This window comes from Rhea americana, unplaced genomic scaffold (genome assembly GCF_003343005.1).
Source record: "Rhea americana isolate MKP2758 unplaced genomic scaffold, rheAme1 scaffold_11, whole genome shotgun sequence".
NCBI classification, from domain to species: Eukaryota; Metazoa; Chordata; class Aves; order Rheiformes; family Rheidae; genus Rhea; species Rhea americana.
This window is the reverse complement of record NW_028185150.1, coordinates 6986318-6999179: the sequence shown is the minus strand read 5'-3', so window position 1 is coordinate 6999179 and position 12862 is coordinate 6986318. Positions and strand designations below refer to the sequence as shown.

Sequence of the window (12862 nt, the reverse complement as noted above, 5' to 3'; positions counted from 1 at the left end):
TTTGGTGCAACTTTTCTTCAGGATGGCTGGGTGTAAAACTTGCCTGGGGCATTTAGTCATCATTACAAAGAATGAAGAATAAACAAATAGCACCTGAACTGCAGAATATTACTAACCAGTATAAAGTGACATATTCTGGTAAATTTCAAGGCAAAATGTAGACAAATAATGACAAGAGGTACTTTGGGATAAGATTTTCCAATTCTGCCAATGTATTTTGTACAGCCCTATATGCCAAACTTCTGTTGTAACTGTAACCTACAGCTGGTCATCAAAGGTGCAGGTAGCACCTGGTGTTCTCTAGGCCAGACAGTAGTCCCTTTCTCTTTCCTAAAAGATTCTTTTCAGAGAAGTCTTATGATTTCTACTGGCAGTGACTCTGAATTCTGAATCTCCTTGAGCTGTTCTGCTTAATTTGTTTGATCAGAAGATCAGCTTCACCACTTCTTTCTGCAGTCTGCGTAAGTAGGAATACACTACTTTTACAAGGGTGGAGAAAGATTTAAAATAGCGGAAAATAAAAACATGGGGAGACCTGGTATTAAATCTAAAATGTATTAACCATACTCATGGCGTGACAAATGTGAGYCTGATCAGCCTGATCACATGAACAGAAGAGGATGAAACAGAGATGCTCCTTCGTGTTGTCTATGCTACACGTATAGACCAGAATATTACCTTGTCCAGTGTATTCAAAAGAATCGACCTCATCAGGAGTGTCAAGGTCATCAACATTGATGTCAATTTCATCTGGTGTATCCAAATTATCATCAGAAAGTATTGATCCTTCACTCTGGTCCAAAGAGAGATTGATATTTGGAGCAGTAAGCTTTATTCTTCTGGGATGGGAGCCATCAAGATCAAGAGAATTGGGAGGTTCTGAAAAAAAGAAGAAAAAAACAAACTTTATCTCCTCTGCATACTAGTYATCTCCCAAATACTTAGGAATCACTTTCAAATATATTAGAACAGGGTAATTTTAGTAACAGCAAGCCACTTAAGGCCAACTGATATARAACACTATAATCACACATTGATGTTTAAAAAAATAAACATCTATAGAAATGGCAGRTGTAGCTGAGTGCTCTTGAATTCTGTAGCATTCAGATTACATATTTTTGTAATTGTCAGCCAATAAACAAGCTTTAGACATGCTTCTAAACCACAGTATTTGAGTGTTTAAAGAGCAAATCATTTGAGCTTCAAACCAGCACACCGCTGAATACAGAAATTCATATTAGTGAAATGTTCCTGTTAAGCACCTGTTTTGTTAYGCACTTGCTGCTCTTCCAGCAGCGCTGATTTACAAGCAGGACTCTACGTCTTTAGTCTTAACTATATGGTATGATATTCAATACAGTAAYGAAAATAAAAATACCTACAAGTCTCATAATTGGTCTTAAACAAAAGTAATCTTCAACAAGACAAAAGTTAGGTATGGATTTGCYACTTGCCATTGCAGTGTGCCATATTTTAACCTGTTCTATTTGAACTAATATATTCTAATGCTAGTTAAGTTCACTAAGACTGTAATTAAATACAAGATAAACAAAACTACTTAAATATCACAAGAACTAAACAGAAGGATGAAAACAACTCACAAGAGAAATACATGGCACACCACAATTACCACTTGTCAAGTGAACAACAGATTTCATTAAATCTGCCAGCCTAGTAAAGAGGGCTTTAAACCAGGCAGCAGGGGGGAGGGGGTTATCATACAGACAGGGTAGACAACAAAACACAAGTTGGGTTGGGGGGCCTCCAACAGGTGCATGCAGGTGGGGATGTGCGTTTGGGACATGGCTATGGGGGACCCCCATACACCCTTCCTGGGAAACCTGCAGGCATGACCACCTCTTTGAAATGCCTGTACACCAATGCACGCAGCATGGGGAACAAACAGCAGGAGCTGGAGATCTGCGTGCGATCACAGGGCCATGATCTCACTGCAGTCACAGAGACATGGTAGGATAGCTCTCATGACTGGAATGCTGCCATGGATGGATATGTGCTTTTTAGGAGAGACAGGATAGGAAGGYGAGGTGGTGGAGCTGCTCTTTGAGAGAGCAACAGGAATGCATCGAGCTCTGCCTAGGGGGGGGAGGAGGAGAAGGAGGCAGTTGAGAGCTTACGGGTGAAGACCAAAGGGCAGGCTAACACGGGGGACACTGTTGTGGGTATCTACTACAGGCCACCTGACCAGGAAGAGAAAGTTGATGAGGCCTTCTATAGGCAGCTGGAGGTAGCCTAATGATCACAGGCCCTGATTCTCATAGGAGACTTCAACYACCCTGACTTCTGCTGGAAGGMCTACACAGCAAGGCACAAGCAGTCCAGGAGGCTCCTGCAACGCATTGATGATAACTTCTTGTCACAAATGGTGGYGGAGCGTACGAGGAAGGGTGTCCTGCTGGACCCTGTCCTTACCAAYAGAGAGGGACTGGTTGGAGACGTGAAGGTTGGGGGCTGCCTTGGCTGCAGTGACCATGAGATGGTGGAGTTCAGGATCCTGCAGGAAAGAAGCAAGGCAACAAGCAGGATTGCAACCCTGGGCTTCAGGAGAGCAGACTTTGGGCTCTTCAGAGACCTRSTTGGWGGARYCTCATGGGTTAAGGCCCTAGAAGGAAGAKGGGTCCAGGARAGCTGGCTAGTATTCAAGCATCACTTCCTCCAAGCTCAAGAGTGGTGCATCCCAGGGAGGAAGAAGTGCAGCAAARGGGGMAGGAGACCTGCATGGGTGAGCAAGGAGCTCTYGGYCAAATTCAGACAGAAGAAGAAAATACACAGAATGCAGAAGAGGGGACAGGCTACTTGGGGGAATTATAAGAACGCAGCCAGAGTAGGTAGAGATGCTGCGAGGAAGGCTAAGGCCCAGCTGGAATTGAGTCTGGCAAGGGATGTTAAGGACGACAGGAAGGGCTTCTTCAAATACATCAGCAGCAAGAGGAGGACTCGGGAAAATGTGGGCCCGCTACTGAATGGGGCGGGGGCCTTGGTGACAAGGGATACAGAGAAGGCAGAATTACTGAATGCCTTCTTTGCTTCAGTCTTCACTGCTAAGGGCAGCCCTCAGGAATCCTGCAGCCTGGACGCGAGGGAGAAAGTCTGAGGAAGGGAAGACTTTCCTTTGGTTGAGGAGGAAAGGATTAGAGACCTTCTGGGCAGGCAAGAAATCCACAAATCCATGGGTCCGGATGGGATGCACCCACGGGTACCRCGGGAGCTGGTGGGTGTTATTGCCAGGCCACTCTCCATCATCTTTGAAAGGACTGGAAGAAAGCCTGTGCCACTCCAGGCTTCAGAAAGGGCAAGAAGGAGRACCCAGGCAACTACAGGCCGGTCAGCCTCACCTCCATCCCTGGAAAGGGGATGCAACAGCTCATTCTGGATGTCATCTCCAGGCATATGAAGGAAAAGAAGGTGATCAGGAGTAGCCAGCATGGATTCACCAAGGGGAAATCCTGCTTAACCAATCTGATCGCCTTCTCTGATGGAAGGACTGGCTGGGTGGATGAGGGCAAAGCAGTGGACGTTGTGTACCTTGACTTCAGCAGGGCTTTGGACACTGTCTCCCATAACATCCTCCGAGAGAAGCTCAGGAAGTGTGGGTTAGACGAGTGGACAGTGAGRTGGATTGAGAACTGGCTGAAAGGCAGAGCTCAGAGGGTCGTCATCAGTGGCATGCAGTCCAGKTGGAGGCCTGTGGCTAGTGCCGTCCCCCAGGGCTCAGGACTYGCTCCCATCCTGTTCAACTTCTTCATCAATGACCTGGATGAGGGCACAGAGTGCCTCCTCAGCAAGTTGGCTGATGAGACCAAGCTGGGAGGAGTGGCTGACACACCTGAGGGCTGTGCTGCCAGTCAGAGAGACCTGGACAGGCTGGAGAGCTGGGCAGAGAGGAACCTCCTGAGGTTCAACAAGGGCAAGTGTAGGGTCCTGCACCTAGGGAGGAATAACCCTAGGCACCAGTACAAGCTGGGGGYTGACCTGCTGGAGAGCAGCTCTGCAGAGAAGCACCTGGGAGTGCTGGTGGATGACAAGTTGACCATGAGCCAGCAATGTGCCCTTGCGGCCAAGAAAGCCAATGGTCTCCTGGGGTGCATTGGGAAGATTGTTGCCAGCAGGTSGAGGGAGGTGATCCTGCCCCTCTACTCAGCCCTGGCAAGGCCTCATCTCGAGTGCTGTGTCCAGTTCTGGGCTCCCCAGTCCAAGAGAGAGACATGGAGCTACTGGAGAGAGTCCAGCGCAGGGCTACAAAGATGATCAGAGGGCTGGAGCACCTGCCCTATGAGGAACGGCTGTGAGAGCTGGGCCTGTTTAGCCTGGGGAAGAGAAGACTGAGGGGGGATCTTATCMATGTGTACAAGTACCTGAAGGGAGGGTGTCAAGGGGACGGGGACAAACTCTTTTCAGTTGTCCTATGTGACAGGACAAGAGGCAATGGGCAGAAATTGAAGCACAGGCAGTTCCTCCTGACCGTGAGGGGGAATTTCTTCCCTGTGAGAGTGACAGAGCACCTGAACAGGTTGCCCAGAGAGGTGGTGGAGTGTCCTTCTCTGGAGATATTCAAGGCCTGCCTGGAAGCAATGCTGTCTAACGTGCTGTAGGTTACCCTGCTTGGACAGGGAGGTTGGACTAGATGATCTCCAGAGGTCCCTTCCAGCCTTACTGATTCTATGATTGTATGATTCTAAGAAATACAGCATATTTAACATTTTTTCTTTTTAACATTGATTCCTTAGCGTAACAGAAACATCTTCTCACTGCATAATTAAAGGCCAAGGGAAGGAGATATAATTAAGATAATAAATAAAAGCGTCACTTACCAGGTCTCATTTCTGTAGAACCAGGGCTTAATACACCCTCAGCAAAGGGGATGTCCATTCCCACATTCTCCAGTAACAATCTGAGAGATAAAATGTAACACAGTATCTCAGAGATACACAAACTGACCAGAATCCCAGGATAACTCATGTGATCTGAAGCGGAACTCAATTTTTCCTCAACATATCCAGTTTAAAAGTCTGATCACAGATTCATGTGAGTTAGAACTGAACACAGCTGTTGTAATTCCTTTATGTAGTTCTTATCCATTTACTTACTCACACGCCTTCAGAGATTTTGGAGACCACAGGTCTCCAGAAGAGGCCCACACAGTCACTTTCCTTTGGACCAAGACARAGCATTGAATAATAAGAGGCTGGCAAATACCAGTTTTTCTCACTCTACACAAATTAAGTTGCTCTTTTGTAACCTGGCATACAGGGCACAAGGTTGAAGAAAGTTTCAGTTATTCAATGCAAGCGGCACATYGCAGTAAGAGTTCTGTAATAATATTTTAATTGCTGTAATACAGTTACCACTTAGCAAAATCAGATCACGAGGTTTTTTCATTCTTTTGACATTATTTGTACTTTAGAGCAATTCTGACCCAAATCAGTCATTTTGAAATACTGAAGAATTTGATGTCCTGCATTTAAAAAGTGCAGGAAATATAGAAATGAAAGCTAAAACARTATTAATGATTTTCAAAGGCTACAATATTGTAAAATATCCCACATAGATTATATTTTAAGGAATATACTAAGAAATTACATTAACAAGTACATATAACAAGTTAAAGATATTAAGAAGTGAAAAAAGATTACAAAGATGTTTGAATATTTGAAGTAATTAACTGATTTACTCTAAATTATAAAAAGAAATTGACTTAAACTCTCTTCATGCTTATTTTCTATTGAAATATTTTACAAAAATACTTACTCGGAGGAAAGTTCAACAGTATATAGGAAACAACACTTTACAGGGCATGGCTGACATTCAAAACTACTTGTACTAAAAATACATGACTCCCAAAAAGCTATGTTTTATTTTATCTAAACAATTACAGCATTTTTCCTATATTTCCACTCCAAACTCCTTGTACTTTAAAATACAATCAGACAACTGAAGAACAGGCAGTTTTTGCACTTCTGTAACATAGTCATGATGAGAGTAATGTAGGTACTTCTCCCTGCCACAGCATCAGCTAATTCAGCTGAACGGGTGGCAGCCTGAGCGGGTTTGGTTTGGCTCTCTTGCATCTCTTCCTACCCTCTCTTTCCCCATGAGGACTACCCTAACTACTTTACTGTGTGCAAACACGAATCCTATCACCAATCACTGCATCAGAGTACAAGCAGATTTTCTGGAATTTCTTGTTAACTGCAGATTTATATGTAAAGATATACATACATACATAAAGTCAGTAGAAAGCTTCTCCATGTTAGAAGCTGCAAAAACACCTTTACCTCTGTCAAGTCACATACCATCAAATTCCCAATACAGACAGGCAAACTAGTATCCCTTATGAGGCCACAGATATTACAGAATAAGGCTAGGATCAAACACTTTTGGGCTACACAAAACCGATGGCCAGGTCTTGTTTCTCAATAAAAATGAATATATATTGATCTTACTGATTTGACTAGATTTAACCATAAGAACTGCAGAACACATCTTTCACAAATACACCGATTAACTGCTTAATGTTTTCAAAAACCTCAACAATTCCAGAATATGTTCAATTACAGTCAAATAAGGTTTGCAATATTCTTCCTTTTTTGGACACATGGATCAAAGCACGTTGCTCATGAATAAAATGAATGGCATAAATTGTCTGTAATTTACCACTTCCTTTTGTTCTACTCTTTAGCATCATCTGTGTTCAAAAGCTGTACAGAAAACTGATACACAAAATAGCAACACAATTTACTTAGAAAACGTAAACAAATCATTAGAGCTTTCAACTCTTTCTCGTGTCTACCCAGTTCATAGTAAAATATGTGCAATAAAGTCTAATCTATCCTTCCAAACTTAGCAGAGACAAAGCCAAATTCTGATGACAAGTGCTGGTATTAGTAACAGCCAAATAAATTCAGGTCTTAAGAAAGAAAACACAAGAAATCATCATGGTGTGAAAAGTGTGGCGAGAGGACAAATACCTCTAGTGAATTTTAAAACCAGATTAAAATTTTACCTTGAGCTTTATTAACCTTTCTAAATGTAAAAACCTACATCTGAACATGAAAATTTCTCAGATTACAGCAGTTTAGGAATACTCAGATGATGATCTGTGGGTGTTCAAGTGTGTGAATATTTTGGCCAGATGGAAGGGGTTATTGATATTAACATATAAAACATTAATTTATAAAATGTCTTAAAGTCTCATCACACCAAGAAACAACTCCTTACTGAACAAGCTTCAAAAAATCACGGCAGAAACTAACTCAAAAGGGAATGCTCTTTTCACACAGTATATGAAGAGTAAGGTACAGGAGGAGAGTGAACACAAAATTTGAAAAAATCTTGGTTTTGGAAATCTCAATACTAAGAAAGATTTCTAAAAATGCATATTACTTAAACTAAAGAGACAGTATTTTCTGTAGTCTACCAGTAAAAACGTTTGGGTAGAACAAAGATCATCTTCTTGTCTGCATGATAAGGGCATGACTGGGTTTTATATATGCTATCTTTACAGAAATAGAGACAGTGCCACCTATAAAAGCAATTTGTCCCAAGTAATGCATTCAGAATTCTGTATGAATTGCCTAGAATTTTAGTCACGCCTGGGATAGAATTATCCAAAGTCATGACATTTCTAGAATTGCTTCAAGACCGCTCTTCTCCCTGTAGCATCCTTATCTTTTTTTAAAAAAAGGTACATGTACTTGCAGCTGACATTGCTGCTTTCTCTAGAACATCTTCCACTTTTATGATATGAAATTTCAAGTGTTTTTCTGGTTTCAGTGGGAGTAGTACAGTTGAGTGAAAACCAGGTATTTCATATTAGACATATGTTCCCAAGAACAGTGCACTTGTCGGGGTCCAAAAGATAAATATATTTTATATCCTTTGGTTCGAACCTCTCCTGAAGTACAGCTACCACTAGAGAAAGAATGCCTCTTGCTCAAAGATCATAAGCAGACAAAATCATCATAGAATCGCTAACTTTGTTTTGGTGGTTCAGTGTTTTTAACATCAATAATCCGYATCATTCATATTGGGATATCTGATTTGGGAAGCAAGAAGCTGTGGTTCTGAAAGATCTGTAAGAAAGCAGGCAGCTTAAAGTCAGTCCAAGTCCAGTTACAAAATCACTGTTGACATAAGGTCATCTGCTGTTTTTTCAACCACCTTTCAACAAGACTGATTTTCTACATTATATCATGCTTTTTGCTGAGAAGACTTTTTTTTTTTTTTGGCTCCACATCAGGTTCTCATTTACTGTAAAGYGAACAGTGAAGAGGACTTTAAGGAGAGAAGTTAGAGAAAACAACCCTTGCATTAGTAATGTTTTTTCCAGAGCCCCTGCGCAGAGCCCAAGTAGGTTAAAGAAATACAGTCTGCTATGTTCAGTGAAAGATCTTTGTTTCTGAAAACCTATCACTAACATTTGTTCAGTCAATAGGCAATGCGGACATTTTTCAAACCTAGTGTTTTGAAATAGCAGGTTTCATCCATGGAAGGTACATCTTATAATCCATTGCACCGCAGCATATGTTGTCCCTTACRTTGCTCCTCAGACTCCCTATCACTGCGAAAATGAGTGAGATATGGACAAAGTTTGTCTCCTACAGCCACACCTCCTCATTTTGCAAGGGATTTTGTGCGCATGTTAATACTGAGTTGCTAAATACCTTGCAGAGATACTTCTGGCTGTGCGTTAGCTGGAAGAGCACCAGGCTGCAACAGACCTCACCAGGAACTCCAGGAATGAAGGATGGACTCTCGAAACTTAAATTAAGCAACTATCTCCTCCTCTTTCTTTACCCACAGACGGCTTCACATACTCCCAGAACTGTGCCTTACAGAACTTGCTGCCTTCCATAGAGGTGCAACTGATGTCATGCATGATATGGCCAAAAGTATTAGAAAAAGAGAACATTTCTTTTACTGAATGCCTCTTGTTGAAGGAGTAAATTAAGCTATTTTAGAATGCTCCATTCGAATCAGATATGACTTACTTGGCTGATTTTTTTTTTCTTTTAAAAAGACTTTTACTTGAATTAGAGGTCAAAGTAAAATAAGCTTTTTGTGTCATAAATGACTTCTTTTATGTGGTACACAGACCAGTTATTCAAAGATCAGCTGCACTGAGAATCAGATTACTGCATATTTGCTTTGATAATTCAGGTCTAAATACCTGTTCAGAAGGAGCTTAAAAACTCCTATTTCTCAAAGGTGGTTCAGAGCCAGACACCAGATTCTTATGAAAAGAGGAGAGACAGATGAGGCTGAAAGACTGCTTGCCCCTTCTTGATTCAGACATTCCTACAGCTCAGTGAATTAATAAACTTTATATACTTTTCAGAGCTCTCCCAGGTCAGTGGTTCTCAGAATAAACATGATCCTTCTTGACTCTTCTAGATATAGCTGCATTTTGCTATTTTGGAAAGAGTAACTCTGAATATGTGCAGCAATATGTCATAATCCCTACGGGCTATGCTGCCTCACCCTCATGTGTCGTATGTGATATATTACCAGTTTCCGAGTTACATTCTTTATTCYAAAACATCTTTCCTGTGTGTCACTCTGAATGAGCACCTACCTACAGCTTGCTACTGAGGGTGAATCAGCTCTCTGAAGCAAATCCCTCTACTTCAAATCAGCATTAGCTTACCTGCTGGCTGGACTTTAAATTTTACAATTTTAAATTTTACAAGCTTCCCAGGCTTCTGTGCTTACCGATACAAAGTAATTACTTAATCTGACRTGGAGCCTATAGCTCCAAATCATATTTCTTAGATGAGTAAATTTTGTTTCTTCCATGCCTTTCCCTCCATACCAGCAATACTTYTATACTTAATTTTCTACAAGACACTAAAGGTTTTTATAAAGTTTTTAAAGCATGATTAACAGAAAGAATGACAAGTACGAACTCACCTTAGCTTATATTAATGAAAGCTTTTTGTGGAAACCAAACAGGATGAAGTAAAGCAAACTGGTCATTCAAAAAACTAGACATCTGGCTTTTTTAATGTTCTCAGATTTCAGAGAATACAGGGTACACCCTGGTCTCAAATGAAATAAAGGGCTTGCTTATGGCCCATTCTCTCACTGGCTTGCAGTGAAAAATATAGTTATTTTGAGGAAGAATGAGCGAACTATGAAATTTTAAACACAAAACTTAAAGAGAACTTAAGGTCTTCCCTGAGTCACTTCTACAGAATACACAAAACCACYTTGCACAAAATACTTTTCTTTTGACTACATTTGCACCCAAATTTCAGATGTAACACAGACGCATAGCCCAGAAAAGGACAAACAACAACTTCAGGCACTGGACATGAGCGTGCGGTATTTTCCTTGCAAGGTATTAAAAAAATGTTGGCTTTTACCCAGTAATGCCTGTCAAATGAGTCTCAGCATGGTCGCATTGAAAGTACCCTTAAGATCAAAAGTACACGTATGCTTAAATGTTTCAGCAGGCCATCGCCAGAGGAGATAACCGCTGTGTAAGCCAATCTCTAACCTTTCCATTACCAGATCCAATCTACTGCAGCACCTGATGTCTCTAATGACATTTTCATGGCACTATCTAAGGGATGTCTAACCTCCTTAGGCCGTTTTTCCATATTTAGAAGCTATTAAAAAACAAAACAAACTAAAAACAAAAAAAACCTACAGCCTACAGCTAATTTGAAGTACTCCAGAAATCAGAATTTATATCAAAGAATTTTGACAAAATGTCATTTCCCAATTACTACATTTCTTTTCACAATGATGTGCTACAGTACAGAATACTTTTGAATTTCTAGGAAGCCAAAATATATCTCCAGATGTGCTCAGTTACAGAATTCAAACAACAACAGAAAAGATATAAAAATTATCAYTGTCCTGTATTTTAAGTAGAGGATGATTCTTCTGCTAATAGACACAACTTTATAAACTGGTAAGTTGGACATTTTATTTCAGGGACCTCTTATGATAGTGGACTAATAACAAATCTTAATTTAGTCTGTATGTCTTTGCATTTTAATGCTTATTATCCATGTGGGATGGATAGAAATGATTTGTAAGCAAAGTCAGAAAAATGTTGGGAGGTATTTCAGCACCAGTTGTGTTCACAGCCACAAGGTGATGATCTAAATATAAAATAAAGCCTATATTGCTCATATAAAGTTAAAAAGGAAATATTAATAAAATATAGGCTATAGCCTGAATTTGAAAAAAATCGCAGCATGAAAAAGAGAAAGAGGTCATGATTACTGGCCCCAAGTAACTCAGAACAACYCTCAAAATTACTTCCTCAAGCTAAATCTTTGCTACAAAAATTCCAGACAATAAATGAGGAAATTTCTACAGCTGCCTTTTCAGTAATGAAGGAGACTGCAGCATGATTTTTTTAGGTTCAGCAAAATTAATGATCCCTAAACTACAGTGGAGTATGCAACAAATCAAAATGACATACACTGTGCAAGATTTAGTCAGAATCAGTCAGAGACTATGGTTCATCTACATACCAGGAAATGAACATACTGGAAGAGATCCACTCCAGGATATCTGAGATTAGAAAAAAGTCATTACCTTTAATCACAGCTGTGTAAAAATAATCATGTTGCGTACAGGTGACTTGTAAAAACTGATTAATTTTATAACCTCCTGAGAGCTGCATTTAGCAACCATATGCTAGTATACTAAATTAACTGTGTTCCTACTGTTATTTACTTGGTAGGTCTGAATCATAAATTAGTTTCAAAAAGGTCTGTGATCTGATAGATGGAATTTATGCATAGTATGAGATTTTTACTCCTGTTCCTGGATACAACTCAAAAATCAAAAAATTATTTGTGGTGTTTTGTTTGAGCCAAGTGCTTTATTAATTAAGCATCTGTGCAAATGTTAACTAACCATTTTTATGCTGTTGCATAGCAGATAAACACATGCTAATGTTCCCATCTTACAGAAGAAAAAGTAATTTCTTTGTAGCCACAGAGCAAGCCCTTGTTACAAATCAGTAAAACTCGTATCTGGGAAGTGTGAGAAACTAGGAAGTTATCAAGCTTCTTTTGCAGAATACCCTGAAGTTCATTGCTCTTTTTCTGAATGTCCATTTTTGCTCTATTTTCAGTATTAAATTTGGATTAAAGTTATGCATATCTGTATGAGGTAGTATCTTTTCTGCAGGAAAAGCAAGTGTACTAGGCAGAAGACTTTAATCATTTGCATCTCAAAATGTTAACTGAAAAATATCAAAATTCTGCATTTGGACCATTTTTTACTATTCTGCAATCAGCTTTAATTTCTAGGCTCCGTTCAGCTACCCATTTTGTCCCTCTTCTGATCTCTGCATCATGAGCCCAATTTTTTTCAGGTAGCCGCTCACAGTAGGCTCCCCGGTGTGYCCACGGCAATTTAAGACTGTTAAGAAACAGGAGCTGCTGCTCTTCAGCACACGCCGCTGCTCTGCCTGCTGCTAAGCAGCCATGGGCGGACTGTTCTGACTCCTTGCCAGCTCCCTACCGGCATCACAGCACAAGAGAGGCAGGAAAAGCCATGGAGAGATGCAGGCAGCCGTGGAGGGACAAATCTAAGCAAATAAACGAGTGATAATGCAATTCACTAAGCCATTTCTTCAACTTTATGAACACGCTTATGCCTCAGGAAAGCTTGTGGAAGGAATCCAGGGCTCCAGGCTTCTTCATTGATCTGTGACTTCCAGCCACATGAAATAAAAAGGCATCTCAATATAAATGAGGCAAATTGTATTTCAGGCCCAAATTTAGACRTCTTGTAGGTTTCAGGAACGCAAGACAGGCTGACATTGCCTCCAGCAGATCCCTGGGCCCCGAAAAGCTCCCCACTAGGAGTCTGTCAT

At 40.7% G+C, this 12862-nt stretch overlaps 1 protein-coding gene across 1 annotated transcript in view; it reads right to left on the bottom strand.

Moving 5' to 3' along the window:
• PRUNE2 (prune homolog 2 with BCH domain) overlaps positions 1-12862 on the bottom strand; it is a 128232-nt gene that overhangs the window by 27474 nt on the left and 87896 nt on the right. The window contains exons 10-11 of the mRNA XM_085312267.1: positions 4830-4909; positions 679-879 (exon numbers count right to left, since the gene is read on the bottom strand). Coding sequence (XP_085168393.1) covers positions 679-879; positions 4830-4909 — 281 coding nt within the window. The remainder of the gene's footprint in view (positions 1-678; positions 880-4829; positions 4910-12862) is intronic.